General features: G+C 29.9%; 1 protein-coding gene across 1 annotated transcript in view; it reads left to right on the top strand.

The window, feature by feature from the left end:
- Positions 1–21,000, top strand: part of LOC120354382 (uncharacterized protein CG3556) — a 50,992-nt gene extending 29,992 nt beyond the window's left edge. The window contains exons 2-7 of the mRNA XM_039441445.1: positions 1,112–1,399; positions 5,754–5,887; positions 9,501–9,687; positions 11,135–11,453; positions 13,245–13,399; positions 13,966–21,000. Of these exons, the coding sequence (XP_039297379.1) occupies positions 1,112–1,399; positions 5,754–5,887; positions 9,501–9,687; positions 11,135–11,453; positions 13,245–13,399; positions 13,966–14,027 (1,145 nt within the window). The 3' untranslated portion in view covers positions 14,028–21,000. The remainder of the gene's footprint in view (positions 1–1,111; positions 1,400–5,753; positions 5,888–9,500; positions 9,688–11,134; positions 11,454–13,244; positions 13,400–13,965) is intronic.
- The last annotated feature ends 888 nt before the right edge of the window (positions 21,001–21,888 follow it).

The raw sequence follows: 21,888 nt of genomic DNA, 5'->3' as shown, positions 1-21,888 counted from the left end.
CCGGCATGAGGTAAGCTTAAAGCTGTCAGTACACTTCTTTTTATTCAAATTGGATAATCTTTTTCAATATAATTGTTAAGATCATTATAAGAGTGAGAAAAAGTGGCAACTGAAATTTTTAAGTCGTCTAATAACCGAGTTATGGGTTGTTGAAGTGCTAACTTTCCAGGTTCCGTTTTCTTTCCAGATCATAAACGGTTTCGACTTTATTAACAGAACTTCTCTTGAAAATCCAAAAAAATTTATCTTTCCAAACTAAAAACATTTTATTCCCCATATCCTTCACAAATAAAAAAGTAACATTTTTTGTAAATTCGATAACTTGTTTATTTTGGCATAAATCGCGAAAAAACGCATTCTAGAACAAAGCCAATAATGTACTGAGTGTATTTAAAAAAACTCCAATGGAAAATTCGAGTTTTTTCAACCCATAACTCGCTTATTATACCACTTAAAAAATTCAGTTGCCACTTTTTCTCACTCTTATAGTGATCTTAACAATTATATAGAAAAATATTATCCATTAAAAAAAAGGTGTACCAAACAGCCTTAAAAAGGTGTATACAATGTATCTATTCGAATTACTTCCACGTATAAATCGACGAATTACGTCCAAAATAGAACAAATTTCCGAATTGGAGCCGATACACATTCGTATAACACTAGAGGCAGAGAAAACTTTGTAACTCAGCCTCATAGGAGGAAATTATTTGAGAGGAAGCCTAGCTATGCAGGGTGCAAATTTTATAATAGACTTCCAAGCTTTTTGAAACTATTATCAACTAACTGTGGATTTAAAAAATTCAAAGCTAACCTTCATAAATTCTTAATAGGAAAAGCCTATTACTCGGTGGATGAGTTTATGGAAAACCATCCTTGGAGACTATTAGATAAGTATTGTAAATTTTTATGTATTTGTTATGACTGACATGCTATATTTTCAAGAAAATATTTTTCTAATTGACGCATTCTTGTACATATTTATGTATATTTGAATAAAGATGATTGATTTATTGATATTGTGGGGGTGCAATGCTGCAAAGGTTTCCGTACAGACTACATTCTTTGTCTTTTTAATTTCAATTCAATTATATTCTTAATTTTTCGGCAGGCAAGGAAGTGGAACGCGCATTAAAATGGCTTATCACTCAGCGTGGAAAGGATTGGGGGTGGGGAAGTCAGGAGACCACTCAGGCTCTGCTAGCGGTCTCCCTGACCGGCACTGGCGACTCCTTAGAGAGAGAGCTCAGCACTAAGCAATTGGAGCTGAATTTGGTGCTACAGCTGTGGCGTCACCATGAAACTCCCCCTCTCACTCCCGGAAAAATAGCCATGTATGCATTGGCTTTGACTGCCAACTGCCATGATCCTAGACAGTTTCATGGACATGATTTGATTGGTAAGTACAATTAATAATAATAATAATAATAATGATAATAATAATAATAAAATGGTGTTACAGTAGAACTCCAATTATCCGAATAGACGATTATCCGAATCACTTTCAGAAAAAAATTTGTTAAAAAAAGTCTAAGGGCCGTTTGCACAGTGTAAGTTTAAGCTAAAGCTTAAACCAAATCCGGATTTTTTTTGGTTTAAACTAAAATTCCGTTTGCACAGTATCAGTTTAAACCTCCAAAGCAAGAGGTTTAAACCAAATAATTTGGATTAACTAGACATCTGTAAGATTTGATGGGGAAACAGCTAACAGTAAATTATTTGTCGACGGTTGTTCTTAATGCTTCTGTAGACGATAATAATTATTTAGGTTATAGTGAATCATTATTGATAGAATTGACAGGAATTGATAGAAGTTTTTAATGCAATTGATAAAGATGACTGCGAAAAAAATTTAAAACTAAGAAAAATTGGGCAAAAACGAACGATTTAAATTTCTGGGATGATAGAGAATTTTCTTAACGGTTTTGCTTGAGTAAAACATCTGTCAATCCAGTATTTGATTAAATGAACCACTTGATAGAAAATAAGACAGTTCTTAACAGTGGTCTTTGATTAGGAAACATATTTTTAATAACACATAACTGAGATATTTTGCTTTCGAGAGATTTCTAATAAACGAGGAAGACCGTAGTAGATTTAAGCGTAACAAAATCGCTTTTTTAAAAACATTCTGAAATATATTTTTTGGTGCCTACTAAATATAAGTTTGCATCTAATAGTAATATAGCATTTTATCATTTTTTGAAGAATTTCTTGATCGCTTTTCACTTTTATTACCGTACAGCTTACAGCTCTGTGGATTTTGAACAAGGAAATAGTAGCTACATAACCTCAATTTACTGATGGTTTGTAAACAACAAATTTCCTGTAAAAGTCAGCCTTCCTGATATTATAAACGATGACATTCTATTACCAACTTAACCCTAAACTAGTTTAACTTAAACTGGATTAGTAAATGCACTGAGAGAACCGATTCAAGTTTAAACTTTCAGATTAACTTAAACTCGATTAATTTAATCGAGTTTAGCAATCTATACTATGCAAACGGCCCCAAGTGCCCTATTATTCTTCCCCCCGCGAAGCCAGTGTTTGCCGGCCTCGAGACTGCTTTGAAGTGGATGGAGCGTCAGCCCGAGCGTCAACCACTTGGCAACTGCTCACCGTCAAGCGAATGCATGATCTGGCTGCCCGAAAACGGATGAAGACCGCAAAACAGCTTACATTGACGGAGATGTTTAAAAAATAATGACTTTTATTTCTAAACTTGTACATAAGTACATTTTATTTATATTTAAAACATGTGAAAATATCATGTTTCTCTCATTTAATTCAATAAAAAAATAGTGCAATATCAAAACATAGCTTTTTTTCTCTCCAATGGCAATTAAAAAAAAACTCTGATTATCCGAATATTTGATTTTTTGATTATTTGAATGGGTCCAGGTCCCCATTAATTCGGATAATTGGAGTTCTACTGTATACCAAAGGAACTGCCAGGAAGGTTGCACAGTTTGAGACTGCCTGTATGGGTGCAAAATTTAACGCAGAAAGCAGTAATACTTTGCACAACATCGCTGGTAAGAAGTTTCCTCAATATACCAAAATATAGAAAAGGTGTCATTTTGCTAAATAAGCTAATGACACCTTATTATGACCCATGAAAATGGAGATAAAAGAGAGAATAATAATAAATCAATTAATTTTCCATTTTTTCACAGTATATACAGAGTATGAAATTACCATAATTACAAGATAACTGAATTAAATAAAGATAATTAAATTTATAAAATACTTAGAAATCATTGATGGTCATGAATTTGGTGGTTTTGATTTGAATCAAGACACTCTTCAATTCATTCTCCAATTTGTATAGAAAAAGTTAATTTTACAAGATCTACTCAACCGAAATAATTATAAGCCTACATTTAATCACCCAATTGAAATGAGTCGTTAATTTTAGGAAATTGGAAAAATGGCTACCACCTAAAGATTTCTCACATATTTCGTTCATGCTGAACAACATAAACGTTACAAACATCAGCGATAAACATTATTGTGCTCCAGTCCCCATTTTGGGAAGTGGCGGACATAAAATTCTTCACTTTTTCTCTCTTTCTACGAAAACTATCTATTGCGGAGAAAAATGTTTTAAATAAAAATTTATTTTGGATTAATAAAAACAATATAAAAACATGGAGTAAGTACCCTTTTTATTTAAAACATTTAAAAACTTTAAAATATTTCAACAAGAAATGAAAGATATGATTAATTTTTTTTAAATGAAAAGGGTACTTCATGTTTTTATATTGTTTATTATATTAGTTTTACTAATTTTAATAAAGTAGCTTGTTTTAATAAATAAAAGTGTTGTTTTCAACAAGAAATAAAAGATGATTAAATTTTATTTTAAATGAAAAAGTAAGGTTACTTCATGTTTTTAATATTGCTTTACTAATTTTAATAAAGTTGCTTGTTTTAATAAATAAAAGTGGAGTGATTTTATTTTGTATCTATATCTGAAACTTTGATATCTTCAACCCTTAAGCCGTAAAATTGAAAATTCAAAAAATCTTTCCCAGAATATTTTCAAGTACTGGTATCTTCCAAAGAGAATTATGAGACCGGTTTACATTTTTACAATGACAGAACACGAGAAATCTGTGTTTTTCACATTGTTTTTCGATTTTTAGATACTAGAAGTACAGTATCTCAGCAGAAAGTACAGTTACTATAGTTTTGCAATCTAGTTGAGATTTATATTATCGATCCTGAAGCTCCATAAACAAAAAAAAATCAAACATAGAAGATGTCCAATAACGTGAAGAACCGTCTAATACTCATTTATAGCGTCAGGAAAAACATAAACTTTTCCTGTTTTTCCAGACTTTGACGATTTTACCAGTGTTAACCAATAGACTACATTTTTGGACTATTAAATTTATGAAACATACCTACCCTAACTTCTAAAGGAGAGTCACAAGCCTTGGTTATACAGTACTTATTCTATAGGCTACGATATGTAGGCTATCTCATTTCGAGTTATAGCTTGCTCCATTTTGACAAAAATAGTCTAATTAAGTATACAATATGCGAAGGTCCAACCCAGGTGACGATAATAATGCTTTTTTTAGACTAAGTCGATTATCAAAATATCGATGAATATTCGTGAAGTTAGCAAGAATAGAATAGAATAGAAATAGTCTTTATTCATCAGATGTAAGAAATACATTGGAACAGTGTCAATAAATTAAATATATATAGATATAAATAACTAGGCTAGCCTAGTATAAACAAAAACGTTTCGTCAAAAATCAATGTTAAACTCTTGAAACGAATACAGCGACAATTTGACCAGATATTCCCTTAGATACTTTGCAAACATTCTTGGATCTTCTAATATTTGGAGACTGCTTGGTAACTTTACAAAACACTTCTTACCTCTGTATATGGTTTTTTTCGTAAAAAGATCTAATCTGTGCCTCTCTATTATACGACCAAACCTTGTATTGTAACCGTCAGTGTTATTTCTCAAGTTTGTGTCACCAATTTTTTGAAAAAGACTATAACATCATATATGTATTGTCCATATATTGTTAAAATTTCCAGGTCTGAGAAAGCTAATTTTACAGAATCAGTTCTATTGAGGTTCAGCATAATTCTTATTGCTCGTTTTTGCTGTTTAAGAATTTTATCAAGGTTACTTTTACTTGTACTACCATATATGCAGAGACCATATGATAGATGTGCATATACTAGTGAGTGGTATATTGATTTTAATATGTGTATACTACATAAACTGGACATTTGACGCAATGCATATAGACCTGGGGATATTTTTTTCACAACATTGGCAACATGATTATCCCACGAAAGGTTGCTATCTATTAACAGACCAAGAAATTCAGTTTGATCTTTACAATCTAAAAGGGTGTTATTCATAGCTACGCTTGGACACAATTCACTCCTGTTCTTCCTTGTTGAGAAGGGGACTACAATAGACTTACTTGAATTCAGCAAGAGATTCCGGCTATTCAGGTATTCATTAATAGAGGACAGGCCTTCAGCAACTTCAAAGACATATTCAGTTCTCTGTAATTCAATTCGTTGAAGCTTGTTAACCGTGTTTCAAGTCCGAAAAATCACACTTATTTTCTAAATTAATATAATCTATTGTGAATTATCTAGAGTGATATCTGTATCAGTAAATAAATATTTAGAGTGATATCTGTATCAGTAAAGAAATATCTGTGACATGTAAATAAATTTATTTTTTATCTAATTTTTTTTTCAAGGATCATTACTGCATCATGAGGCAGAATCGGACTCGGAATTTGCTCTGGCATCATTGGCAATTTGCAGTTCTGGTGCTCATGTGCGCAAGAGGCATCTCAGGCGTTTGCTCGACATTGCTAGTTCAAAGCATTCAGTCGGTAATGAATTTTAAAAAAGTTTGTCTTTATCAGTTTGCATATAAAAGTTTTTATTAAATTATAGACTATAGATGAAACTAGAATAACTTATATCACGGAGGAGAGAGTACGTTTATTTCTTCTGTGTGTTTATATTAGCCTAATATTTAAAGTATGCGGTATATATTAGTATGTAGACCCATATTCAATTCAATTCAGTTTATTTCCAAAAAACATTATACACGAATAAGAAATTCAATATACAACATATTTTGGAATCCCCCTACTAGACTTTCCATCTGTGTGTAGGGGGGAGTTCCACTTTATACATAATAAGCTTAATCTGCTCATAGAAGTAAATAATAGAGAATACTTTACACTTATATTGTAGATGTATTATTAATATTCTGATTATAAAATAGATAATACATTGTGCTGATTGTATATTTAATAATGAGTATGTAGGATTATGTATGTAGGAATAAGTATACTTAATACATTGATTGATTAATAGAATAAATAAAGAAGAAAAAAGAATATTTTATTGAAGACCGCAGGGTTTCCAGAAATTCTCAGAAGAGGGAATGAAAAAAGCATAAACCAGAAAGGCAAAACAGTCAAACCGGTTATATCAATGATAAAATAAATACTAATCAATTGTCTGGAAACTTCGAGAAGCAGTTAACCATACTATATTATTAATACTATATTATTATAATATTCTTTCCATTTTTTTCTTATTATTACCAACGCATAGATGCGACTATACCTGACCTATAAGATAGAGTAACAAAAACTATACTTCATCTTATAAGATGATTAACTTCATCCTTGCATATAATCTAAATATAATCGTGATCGTAGAATGTAGAATATAGTTGGGCATTTATTATTATATCATTGAAAATAGATGAAGGCATGGTGCATATTCCTTAGAATAAAGATATATCAGGGTATAGTCTAAGGATAGTAGGCTATATATTCTGTAAGGATAACTTACAGTAGTAAATCAAATCAAATAAAGTTTTATTCACAAATTCAGTACAAAGATAAATAAAAAAAAGATACAACACTCTAGTGAATTTTCCCCACATTGACAAGTCTGTGTGTGGGAAAGAGTTCTAATGAAACATATAACTTGGTACTAAAAGAAAATAATAAATATTTACAATTTAACTTAATGTAAAAAGTTAATTAAATCTAGTGAAGAAGATATTTGTTTGAATTGAAGTGCTCCTTCAACAAATATTTTCTTCACTAGATTTAATTAACTTTTTACATTAAGTTAACTTATGTAATATAAATATTACGGTATACAGCTTAACATAGCACAAGATAAAATTTAGAACTTCAAGAATGATGCATTATGAGGAATTTCTTAGATAATAAATATAAGAAAAATATAAACATATTATTTAAATCGGTAAGAGGAGTAGTAAGGAAATTCTTCCCTAAGGATTATTAGATCATATCCTTAGAATGAGGAATTGCATATCTTAGGAGTAAGAAGAATATGATTGAAAATGTTCTGAATTTTATGAATCATGAAATTAAGTTTGATGATCCTCCAAAAAAAAAAACATTTAAGTATGGATCATGCAAATCATGGAACATGTAACAGTGGTCGACCTAAAAAATTAGTGAAATTTGTAGAGAGTGGTTGAGACAATTTCTTATTTTATTTTATTCAAAAACTTAAATATTTCTTAAACTAATATAAGTTGAATGCTTGCTAATCCTGCTTGCTATACAAGTTTATTTATTTATGACAATAAGTCTATCAACGTTAATTTTATTCCTTTCAAAAACTAAAATATTTCTTAAACTAATATAAGTTGAATGCTTGCTATATCCACCATTATTTCCTTATTTATTACAATAAGTAAAATCACTTGTGGAAAGAATTAACAGGGCAAGTCCAAAACTGTTCCTATTCCAATTTAAACAAAACAGTCAAAAAATATAGAGGTTATGATAGTCACATTTAAAAATGAACAATTTACATCAAAATACAATGAAAACAAACAAATTTTGAATTTATAAATAGTTAATATTAATTGGATTTAATTGAATAATTGCCTTTATTAAGGGCGGATTTAGGACTCTATAGAATAAGAGAGAAATCAGAAATGAATAATTGAAAATGTTCAAAATCTTAATTTTTTTAGTTAATAAAAACAATATAAAAATCTTGTAATACCCTTTATTATTAAAAACTTTAAAATATTTGAAATATTAAAAAGTATTTAAAATATTTTAAAGTTCTCAATAATAAAGAGCACTACAAGATTTTTATATTGTTTTTATTAATTTGTACAAAAGTAGCCCATAATATAAGGAGTGTTTTATTCAGTTATTATATTGGATTATAAGTTGGTTTATTTGATCAAATAATAATATTATTCTATAACCATTAAGTTAGTCCTTTTCAACTCTGAATTGATTAAAGCTTGCTAATTTTACTTGTTATCCAGGTGAATCTTTATCAAACAGTACTATGATAGAAACAGTTTTCTTAATTATGTGTTTTACTAATTCTACGGTATTACTTGCAAAAATATCCAAGTGATTGAATCATAGTCAATTCCTTACAATAAGCTAATTGGATAACTATATTAAGTAAGATACATACAAAATTTATTTTTTTAAATTGAATTGATTCCTTCAAAATGTATAATGTATTATGGTTATTTCCTGAGATAAACCCGTTCACTATTCAATCAGAATAGAGATTCTCAATTATTTATTTAAAAAAAAAATATATATATATATATACTTATTTTAGGATTAGAAGTAGAATAAATTAAATAAAATACAACAGAAGAAGAATGATAGCAGGATCAACTCAACTGATATGAGGAAGTACAGGGAGTGATTTTCCAGCCATGTTACTCTATTGTAAGTGTGTGGTAATTCATAAAACGGGAAATTTTGTTTTGTTGCAAGGAAGTGCAGGTAGCCCTACTCAATCTGTATCCACATGGCACTATATTATCCTTGTACTGTACAATACTCCGTGTGGATTCCGGTCCACTTTTGAACATAAATGAGTCTTTTACCATAGAATATTAATATTTTGGTGAAGAGTTAAAGCAAGTATAATGTATGACCTCAATGAATGGATTTCACACTTCATTTGTATTTACTGTTTTTTTCTATCATGATCTTCACCAACATAACAGTTTTTTCACTTAATTTTCAATTAGTATTGTACCTTTTTGTATTAAAAGCTATTATGACTTCACCAAAAAACAGTTTTTTCACTTTATTTTTAATTAGTATTGTATCTTTTTGTATATAAGCTATGACTTCACCAACAAAACAGTTTTTTCACTTAATTTTTAATTAGTGTTGTACCTTTTTGTATATAAGCTATGACTTCACCAACAAAACATTTTTTCCACTCAATTTCTAATTAGTATTGTACCTTTTTGTATTATAAGCTATGACTTCACCAACAAAACAGTTTTTTCACTTAATTTTTAATCAGTATTGTAACTTTTTGTATTATAAGCTATGACTTCTCCAACAAAACTATGTTATCACTTAATTTTCAATCAGTATTGTAACTTTATGTATTATAAGCTATGACTTCACTAAACTGCTTTTCAATAATTGTTTTGAATTAAGGCTTTGGGTGACGAGACTGAATCCTGGAATAGGAGTACAGCTGTGAGCTGGTTGCTGAATCAGCAAGGACCAGATGGTGCTTTCTTTGATACAGATACCACTTCCGAAGTGATTCTGGCACTAGCCAATCGTGGACTCGGTCATGTCAAGGAGGTAGACTGTGACGATCCACTTACCACTAAGTCTAGTAAGTACATCTCATTACCATATATCCATTATTTTGTATTCTTCAGTTCAAAATTTACCATTAATTTGCATTACATACTTTGTCATATACATCATATACATAGTAAATAATAAATAACGATTCTATTATCAGTCATGAACTTTGACACTTTTTTCAAGTGTCTAATGTAAATTTCTATTTCTATTTGATTTGATTTCATTTTTTTTATAATTTGAAAAAAGACATTTGCTTATACTCATCAGTAACCAACTAATTTTAATTGAGAAAACACAGTTTTATTCATGTCACATAACTTACATCTATAAATACATCCTAATATATAGATTTATCTAAATATGCAAACGGTATATAATTTTCAGATACAGTTTGGGTCATTATAAACATAATATTCATGTTGTATCAAGAAATATATTATATAATATATAATGAAACATTTTCTTTAATAAAACTCATCACAGACCTGAGACCTCGTTCATTAATCAAAAAGACTTGTCAATAAAGTAAAATAATAGAATGCTACCTAACATCTTATTGAAACCTGAAGTTATGTACTGTGCTATTGTCGATTGATGTTTCCGACAGCATTGTTGAGCATTAAAGGAATAAAATTATTCTTATTCTTATTATTCTTCAACTAGCAGCCATAAAATGTAACCAATGTTATTCATCTTCAAATTGTAACCATTATACCATATGAGAGTAATTTTATTGCTTCTATTTCATAACATATTTATCAACGATATCCATTTCAATTGGCATCTACTGCATCTACTGCAAGTAATACTGACTCAGCCTATATTGTACTATATTGCTCTTCATGTATTTTTGGCTGGAATAAATCATTTGAAATTTTGTATAATATGACGTTGCACATATTTTTTTAAGTGTTCTATGTCAATTTTTATTTCTATTTAATTTCAATTTTTTTTAAATAATTTGGAGGAGGATATTTGCTTATACTCATCAATAACCAACTAATTTTGATTGAAAAAACATCGTTTTTTTCACATCCACATTTATTGGTCAACAATGATGTGACGAAAATAAAACTGTGTTTTTTCAATCATGGAAATGTTTCTCAATATCAATTCTCATTCAACAAATTTTATTAACTAATAGTACCCTTTCAAATTAGTAGAATAAGAATACAAATCATAACTGTATAATTATTATTTGTTATAATTTGTATTCTTATTCTATTAATTTCAAAGTATAATTATTTGTTATAATTTCTATTCTTATTCTATTATTTTATTAATTTGAAAGAATACTATAATTCTATTTTATAAATACAAGGAAGTAGCCCTGAATTCATACATTTTATCAACTAATTTTACTTTCAGCTGTTGTAGTGAAATCAGTTACTCATCAGATTATTGACCAACAGTCCAAATTAGGATGAAAAACTATCCGTATTAAATAGAATATTTGTTTGAATTGGAAACAGATGTGGAGTACCCGAATGCTGCAATCATCACGCTTCATACGATATCAGATACAATGACTGAGCCAGAGAGCAAACCATCATCAAAGCCAAACAAGGGAAAGTCTGTGACTAACAGTGACAAGCAGAATAAATCTTCGGTGACTTCGGAAATTGCTACGACCACTGATAGGGGTGACCACGATGGAACCAGTACAGTCACTTACACTCTGTGGGTAGGCAGTAATGTCACTGAGAACCACACCATCAGTATTACCATGCCACACAACTCCACATTCTACAACGTTATGCAGATGGCTGCAGAGAAGGATAACCACTATGTGTAAGTAGTTGAACCTAACCTAAACTAACCCGACCTAACCTAACCTAAAGAAATCGAACCTAACCTAACCTAAAATCAGAAAATTGAAAAGATTGCTATTTTCAAATATATTTCAAACTAGGTCTATTCATTTCAGGGCCATTTGCACAGTCAAAGTTTAAACTGAATTTAATCAGCTGGTGGCTTAAACTCAAAATGAAACAAATTATAATAAAGGAGACTTGATACAGATTTAATCTAATTTGAAATGGAATTTGTTTTTAACTGTCACTGTGCAAACGACCCTAAGAATCTATTTCGAACTATAGGCCTATTTATTTCTAAATCCATTTTCAAAATACTTTCTGTTCAGTGGTTTAAAAACAAGTTGATGGTTTTAGGAATTTTATCATAAACATAGATACATACAGTATTTAAAAGGCTGTTCAGTACACCTTTTTATTTTTATTTAAATTGAATAATCTTTTTCAATATAATTGTTAAAATCATTATAAAGAGTGAGAAAAAGTGACAACTGAAATTTTTAAGTGGTCTAATAAGCGAGTTATAGGCTGTTGAAGTGCTAAACACCGTTTTGTTTCCAGATCATAAATGGTTTCGAATTTTCCATTGGAGTTTTTTTTATTCATTCAGTATATCATTGGCTTTGTCCTAATATGCGTTTTTTCGCGATTAATGCCAAAACAAACAAGTTATCGAATTTACAAAAAATTTTATTTTTTTATTTATGAACGATATGGGGAATAAAATGTTTTAGTTTGGGAAGATACATTTTTTGAATTTTTAAGAGAAGTTCTACTAATATAGTCAAAACCGTTCATGATGTGGAAAGAAAACGGAATCTGGAAAATTAGCACTTCAACAACCCATAACTCGCTCATTAGACCATTTGGAAATTTCAGTTGCCACTTTTTCTCACTCTTATAATGATCTTAGCAATTATATTGGGAAAGATTATCCAATTTAAATAATAAAAAAGTATTCCGAACAGCCTTAATGGAAAATCTAAACCTTAAATTTGTAACATTGAAAGAAACATGTTTTCGTTTAGCATTAACAAAAATTGGGGAACTTCATTAAGGAGAATTAAGGAGCTTTCATATGATAGATGCACTACACTCTACTACATGAATGTGAAGTAGGGAACATGATGTTGCTGAGGTGATATTGTGATTATATAGTTAACCATATTAAATAGAAATACATATTGCAACCAAAAATTTATTAAAATACCGACGAGATACCGGCTAATTGAGAATCGGAACTCAAATTTCAAATATCTTTTAAAATAACTTTTTGTGTTGTATAGTGAAGTTGATAATGTGGTAGTTATTATCGTAATACATATTGAATAGACTTAAAGTTATTACGAACAACTACAAGTTTATTAGAATAGCGAGACTACCTAGCTTATGCGACTAGGGCCAAGCTGAGGCGTTTTCCAGACGACAGGGCAGGTAGAAACGCCTCATGTGGATTGGCCCTTAATCTCTGGTAAACTAAAACGGAAGTATAACTAGTACTATATGGGATCAAGCTAGCGATATAATTGTTAGATGAATGACTTATTTATTTATTTCATTTATTTATTTATTTACAATGCAAATAACACTAATGTAATAACATTGAAAGATAAAATAATAAGGTAGTCCTTGTGCTATTTTTTTTTTTTTTTTTTTTGACTTATCAAGGTAAACGTCTGACATTGGTCAATGGTCATCCTATTCGATATTATAGAAATGTTCCATCAATTCGATTTTTTTAATTGATATCATTTCTATTTATTGACAGATTTTCAGCTACGGAATGGCCAAATGGTCATTATGTGCATACATTGGCAGGGTTCAAGGAACAACCCATGAAGTATCGCTACTGGCTTCTGTACAGACTCCCCAGCTTGCCTGACCCTAGCAACCCCCCGGGTAACCAACTGGTGGCCCCTACAGGTAAAAACATTCTCTTACTCAATTTTACATGTTCTGCGTTTCATTTGAGGTACCTCAAAAATTCATCGCTCTTTCAACAAAGAAAGTCCTTGTTCAATAAATCGTTCTAGATCGCATTTACAGTCATGTTCTATTTTTGATGAAATATCATAAAAATTTCATTGCTATTCCAATTGAAATATTAGGCACTCCACATTATTAGGTAGTCCTACAAATCAGCGGTTCTTAAACTGCGGGTCGTGAGCTCTCCTAGATAATTTTCCACCTTTGGTTTGAGATGACAAGCGGGAAATATTACTATAAGTTCTATTGAATTCTCATAATCTATCAATAATTGGGAAGTAGCATTGAAATTTCAAATATTGTATGAAGAGCTCAATTTTATTTAATTCAAGTTTCTAACCCATTGCTCAACGTGACAAAATTAATGTATTATGTTTGTATGTTAGTATATTGTATATAATTATTGTCGGTCATGTTACACATGCCTTCAAATAAGTAGACTATATTATATGCATTATTTATGTGGTTATTATTAATATACATACTGAAATTCTTTTTTCCAGGAGTGGACGATCTCATTGTTGAAGATGGAGAGCATTATCTCTTCTGGTATAAGAAGCTCTAATCATCTCACAAGAAGAAAGTATTCCAGGTGTACTATAACAATAGAATACCACTGAAATCGATATAAATCTTCAACGAGCCTTGAAAAAAGCTCTTTGATAGCTATTTATATTTTATGCCAATCACATATTATTATGCTTTATATAGCCTACTGTATATTGTACCTTGAAGGTGATTTATAATAAATCCCAAACCGGAAATGAATTCGCATTGATCACAATCATACATTTATCTCATAATACGCTAAATTTATTCAAGATCATTTATAGGATAGAGTACCTATTGTATACACTCATTTTTGATCACATTTTTTAAATTTTCCAGAACAATAAAGAGCTTATTAAACAGATCGTGATAAGCACGATCTTTACGTTCAAATGATATATAATTCAGAGAATATTGTACTAAGTTGTAAAGCTGTAACAGCACTTGATCAGAGCGTTATGATTATATAATGGATAAATCACTCCTAATCAACTGCAGGACTTTGAATCCTTGATAATTGAATTAATTGTACTTTGATTGTATTGATATACCCCTTTGTAATACAATAAGCTACAATTGCGCCAATGTTGTAAGAGATTTTAATTCTAGTATTATTCGCTCTTCCTCTGCCTTTTCAATTTTATCTCTTTTGAAAATCCAATAGCAAATGTTATACGGTACTAATATCGTAAACTTGAATGGTTTTTGAACGCCAAATCTTGTAATATTGTCATACATTTTGAAAAAAAAATATTCACTGAGAAAAAATACCTAAATTTCAAAGTAACAGTAGTAAATAAACAAATAATAACATAAATATATACTTGATTTGACTATTCACTTAAAAATAACTATGAGAAGTTAAGTGAATAAAGAGTATAACATCTTTGTATTCAATGACATTTATTACAATGCACATATGCAAATCAGAAACCATTTGTCTCAAAAGGCTTTAATATTAATCTAAAATTTATTTTTTGTGTCCTATTAGTGAACGGTCCTACATAATTTACAGTATTACCAATACATATGTAAAATGTACGATATGGGTTAATGAGTATGATAAATTTGATTTCTAATAATAATGTGAACCTTATACTATAATATTGCTGTTTAATATTTGAATTGAAAAATGTTGCATAATTTCTTATTCACTCACAGAAGGCAATCAATGGATCAGCTGTAGCCATAATCTCATCATCCAATGTGGATATGAGAACCATATTAAGAGATGTTCTAATAAATTGTAGGCCTATTCATGAATTGAGAATTGACTACTGGACCTTTCTAAAACGACTGGATGATATTTTAATTCAAAATCAAATATTCATTATTTGACGAGATGAAAATCATTTTTTCAATATTACAACATATCTGGAGGACTTTTCTGAAAACTAGACAATACACCTATAAACATAACTGAATTTGATTTTTGAGAAGGGTATTTTCAACAGGAATACCACTAAAAGATAATACACAATACACCTCTGTTTACACCTATTTATTTCTACACCTAGAGGTAGAAAAAGGAATCATTCAAAAATTCATCAACAATGAAATAATTTTTCCTCCTTTGAAACTTTATCATTGCCTTGTATATATTTTATATCATTTACATCCGATTAGAAAGCATATAGGGGACAGGCTTGAAAAAATCTTCACAAATTTATAGCTTGCTCTACTCTACAGCCAAGAAGAGTTTTTCTCTCAATGATTAAAATAAACACATGTTCAATTTACTGGAATAGAATTAATAATAACCAACACATTCACACAACAATCGAAAGTCTTTGAAATATTGCTTTACAAAGCTCTCATATAACAACAATTTTAAGAGAATTTACAATGGAATAGGCTCAAACAGGCATGGCTTCAGTAGAAAGATACCCTGAAAGATAATTGTAAGCTCGAGTAGAATTGAATGAAATACCTAGATGATGATTTCATTATCCAAATCCTGTAATAATAATAACTGTAATGTGTAATTATCTTGAAAATGGCGTAAAACTCTTTTTTTATCATTTTATATTGAATTTTCAGAACTTGAATGATTATAGATAACATATTTGTCAACAAATCATGTTTATATGTATAAAGATATTCTGTCAACCTAATTTTTATTTGTAGAATATAGGCAATCTAGTGGTATTGCCAGAGATTTGAATATATGGTACCCACAGTAGAAAGTTAATTACTATCTTGCCCAGACATGGAATTATTATGAATGATACACTAAAGTTTAATTTTCTTATATCAAATAATTGATGGTACACATTTCGTATGAATTTTTGTAAAATTATGAACAGTCGAAGAAGTGGGTTACACTACTTCAATAACAACCTAAGTTTTTATAAAATTTCAATGAGTGTGGAGATGTCTAGTTAGGTACGATTTTGTACTACATTGTCAAAGAAATTATAGACATAAATAAATTTCGATGCGAACAGTTATAAATTATGATATGCATATACGGTAGCAAAATATAGCCACAAGATGTAGCATGAAGTAACATAATGACGTAATGTAAACTTGGTATTTGCGAGTGACACTATAACCTGGGAATAATAATTATAGAATTTGTAAATTAGATTTGCTTTTTATAACACAGCTTTCGAATGCAATGAGAACTCTGAAATTAGTATGTTGGAGAATTCCAACACTCATATTTTTTTTGATAAGAGTATTTATAGGTTTCAACAATTTTCAGCACTAAACAGGGACAGAAACCATTGAGAGTTTGATTGTATGTAGAATTTCCAAGAGCTTATAAAATCCGTTTAAGTTCTTTATTATCGAATTTTTATATGAAGCGTGTGTACGGTATTGTGGAGTTCAATCTACATCATCATTATTCTTATAATAATACGGTAGAGTGCAATAGTTGAATGAATTCCAATTCACATAGTTTATACGGATAATTTGTTCCATCTATCATGTAAAAAACGTCGTATTATACTGACGATACTTCCCCGTGTTTGAGAGTTTAAAAATTTGCGTAGCAGTCTAGAAAAAATTAATAAATGTTAGTATATGTTTTGAATATGATTGGATTTGTTATGTTTAGTAGCTTTGCCATGAATGGTTAGTTTATTAGGTGCTATTGGCTGTGTATATTTCCAAAACAGTTTGCCTGTGATATCATAAAAATAAAACTGATCTTTTATGAACTGGTTGTGTAAAACGATGAGAATATTGTTCTGTTCTGACAACAGATACAAAATCAGGTGGATTGATCAGGTAGAAAATCATCTACTGGAATTATCTATTTTGGTATCACATTATTTTGAAGCGAAAGAGTACCTAGGTCGTATTTTTCACATGCAACGCAAGGGGAAGTTCATGAAATCCATATATTTATATATTTATAGATAATTCAGCTGTCACATTTGATGGGAGGTTGAGTTTGATTAGTTTGTTATAAAGATATTTTTGAAAATTCCCCACTCACTCTGATTGAGTCTAGGAAGGAATAAATTTATATCGTATAGTATCACAGTATTTGAAAGTTTAGCAATTCACTGAGCCTAGAATCATGATTCAATTAGTTATTAATGAGTGCTAAGTTCACGGTAGTTACTTTAGTTCACCATCTTCTTCATAATCGTTTGTCTTCAAATCTTATTGTACTCTATTTTTCCTATTTATGACACCAAAAATGATAGGTACATGAGAAAGCAAAGGAGTGAAATAATTTGATATTGTCATTTACTGTGATTTAAAAATGTTCATAATATTATTGGACAAGCTTCTAAGACAAAACTACCACAAACAAATTGTTTAATTTAGAATAGTGCATATATTTCTGCAATCTTTTCCATGAATTCTATTGTCGCTGAAAGGTATAAAATATAATTATTGTATTCACCCAAAAAGTAATAATAATATCGAGTGACCTGGCTGGCTCAAGTCTGGTGTCAGAGTTTTCAGGTCGCAACTGATCAATTTCAGGGCCTCTGGCATGACCTAACGACTACTATTGTATTCACCCAATATCAATAATTTCATGTTGACAATACCATGAATAAAATGAGTAATGATAGATGGCTCAAGATGCATTCCTAGACCTAGACTATGCTCGATTTAGAAGTGCTCGATTTAGAATTGAAATCTAATTCGCAATTTAATAGAAAGTATTCAGCAAATTTAGATTGAAGACCAAACTGACATGGATATTTGACACCATGGTCAAATCTATTTGTTAGTTGAACGTATGACACCTAAAAACACCAAAAAGCTCTTACCTTATTTGAACTAGCTTGGCACTGATGTTCAAACCAATTCATTTTTAACTGCTTGAATTTAAATCCGTTTTTATTATGTAATAGGACAAGAGTCGTTCATTTATTCATTTTATAATTAATTAGGCCTACTTACTTCTTCAAGGAGCTGGTATTTGTTCGGTTCTATACAACACTAACGGATTTTTCATTACAATGTAAAATTATTATTAAATCATTACCCATGAACCAACAATTAGGGTGCCGTTTCCACAGTGGAAGCTTGAATTTAATCTAAAAATGAACCACATATAACAAAAGTGACTCAATAAGGATTTGATTCAGTTTAAATTGATATCCGGTTAAAACTGGCACTGTGAAAAATAATAAATAAGTGCCATTTGATTTGCCTTTTTATCAATACAATTGATTGACACTAATTTCACTTGTGTTGACTAATGAGACCATCATCAAGTTTGAATTTTCTTCATTCATTAAAACAATTCAATATTCAATTTATTCATAAGTCAAATGCATTGCAAATATTCATTAACAAATACAAAAGCACATCGATTCAAAATTAATCACAATCGATCATAAGTTATACAGAATTATAGAATAAATGTATTGTTTAGTATATACTGTATCGGGAGACCAATGCTAATGAAGTTTGATCCGATATTTAGAGTTACCCCACCTTATTTTCAAAGTTTAACTGAATGCGTTTTCATTGCAGTTTAATTACTATGATTTTCAATTAGCTCTTCCATATTTGCTGTGATATCCTTGAACGTGGGAGTTGAATATCTATTTATGATCAATTTCCAATAATATTAATTATATTGGAAATTAATAATAATATGTTTATTCAGAAATGGAAAGTAGTGGTTTTGCTCGGTCTAAAAAATTAATGGAAATTTCTGAAATCATGTTTGAAGTTGGAGAGGAATTATTTTCAGAAAAGGAACCAAAAAAATACATAAATACACATACTCTCATCCGTGCGATCTCGCACCCTCATATTAAACAATTACTGTAATAATATTACAAAATTATTAATTGAAGCTATCTCCAATTGAATTTGTTTCCATAATCTAATCAATAATATTGTTATAACTAATTTTGCATAACATACATTTTATTTGTGTAATTTGTGATTTGCTTGATAGCTAGATAAGTATACAATTATAATTATGCTGTATATTATAAGAATGATATCTTATCAGTTGAGGCCCTACGTTGTACACTAGTTGGATATAAGCTTATTTAAATATAATGTGTCACTTGTTCCAAATGCACATAGATGATTATTGAAGATAGTGCTATCTGAAACATCAATAAATAATTATTTAAAAATGAGGAAACTATTTTCTGGCTATAAATAATAGGCTATATTTATCAATATTTATATAGAAAAGTAGCGACTGAGTTTAAGAATTATGAACGGTATGGAAATCATCAATTGATCAGATAATTTTTATTGGTAAAGCTTCACAGACATAATTAATGCAATAAGAAATATTTTATTCGTATTATAATTACCGTATCAACTCTCATTGTATGTACTTTGTAATGTGCTCAGAAGTTGTTCTCCGTATAATTAGATATTTTTGTCCCATCGTAATAATATTATTGTACTGTAATAATGTAAACTAAGCTTCAACTGACAATAAATACCAGTAGGTTCATTAGCTGGTTAGGTTGTAAAAAAAGTTTCAAAAATTATGTCTATAACATTATTTAACGGGAAGTTACGCATAAGTAGAGTTCCAAAAGATTGGAAAGGATTGATAGTAATCTTTAAAACGCAAATCGATAAATTAAATATTATATTTGATGGCGTAAGTAGCCTATGATAATCTGCACATAAATGTAAGAATGTTTGTTAGCAGTTGAGTACATTCATTAAAGGATTGATTGTTCTAGAGAAGATTCAAAAAATATTGGTAGGCCTACTTATAAAAAATTGTAGGATTCCTAAGTTGGGAATTCATATGTAAGAAAATAAATATTTTTCTCAGAACAGTGAGAAGGATCGAGTTGTAAGCCTATAAATAGGAATTAAGGAAATATATTAAGCGTGTGCTGTTTATTGTACCGTGATTGAAATAATTCATTTTCATATTTATGAGATTATAAAATTTGGTACATCAGAGATCCTACCAAGCAGCATCACATTGCTTATCAATATTAGGTGCTTCTAGAATCAAGAAATGGTTAAGCTGGAGGCAGATATGTTTAACTTTCCCAATCCATATAATTCCTACTCCTCTATTAAAGTAACTAACTAATGCTACTTATTTTGATTTCCGAGAGCGGATTTATTTGAAGCTCAATACATCAACACCAATCCTAAAACTCCATATTTTTCAAATAGGAAATTGATGCACAGCTTGAGAAGGTTTGAAATTCATGGGCACTCAATAGACCAATGAACAATTTCCCCTGAATAAATCAATCTGGAAGGTATCATCCCGTTCTATACCTTTTCGATACTAAACTTTTCCAGCAGTTGCATTGAATTTATTTTTAAAATTTAGAGAACATTAATTGAAAAAGTTGTAAAATTCTATACTGTAATAATCCTATACTAGTTATTTGTTTCAGTTTATTGTAATTTTTATAGATTTCTAGCCTTACCGGTGCATTCATATGTAACTTCTGCTATGGATATTACGTTTAAAATGATTTATAATATCATTTCACTAATCATGTGCTGATCAGATAGCTATGGAACTGTAATAATCGAAATTATTAAAATACTTGCATTTATATACCGTGTCGTTGATTACAATTTTCATCATTATTTATCACAAAAAGCAATTTCGCAAAACAAGTTCGTTTTTCATTGACATTTTTTCAAAGTAGTACACTATAGTACTTGTTAACAAACTTGAGTTGTGATTTTAAAAAAAGAGTGTGGCCTCTAAGTTACTGGACTAATTAAACTTCTAGCTTCTAGTATTTATTGATCAAAAAAATGTCATATAGACCTAAGGCAATTTGAACTATTATAAAATGTGTTTTGGTAAAGTAACATTTTTCATTTGAATATGTGGTAGCCTATCAATCTAAAATAAAGACTCATCTAAGTCAATTTTCATAGAGTTGGTGGAATTGAATAACTTAAAAAATGTCGACAAAATGTTAGCCACTCAAGAGCTCTATGAGAATTGATGGAAGCTACGTGAATGAAAGAAAGCTCATAGAATATGAAATGCGGAATCCCAACTACTGTCTGGATGAAAACATTTCCAGCAGATATGGTGATTTTCCAGCAGATAATGGCATCATAGCCGAAACATGTCGTGAGTAAAAAATTTAAAAAAGGCTACTTGTATTTTTATTTCTATTCAAGAGTAGCCCTAACGAAAAAAGACAATGGTGATTTTATTATGAAAGAAATTCATAAGTTGTCAATTTAATGATGGAAATAGTTATTTGTGCAACTAGTGCGCAAAGTGACAGTTTGCTGCATCGAAAGAAACGTTTACGCCCGAGCCGTAGGCGAGGGCGGAATGGTTTCTTGAGTGCAGCAAACGAACTTTGCGCACGTATTTCACATTAAATTTTTCCTACAGTTACCATTGAATATGAAAAGTGGGTAATTATGGGTAAAATTGCCTGAATAATGTAGTAGTGTTTGAATGGCGGGGGGCA

This window comes from Nilaparvata lugens, chromosome X (assembly GCF_014356525.2).
Source record: "Nilaparvata lugens isolate BPH chromosome X, ASM1435652v1, whole genome shotgun sequence".
Lineage (NCBI taxonomy): Eukaryota > Metazoa > Arthropoda > Insecta > Hemiptera > Delphacidae > Nilaparvata > Nilaparvata lugens.
Note: the sequence above shows the minus strand (reverse complement) of the source record. Positions and strands in the feature narration are given on the sequence as shown.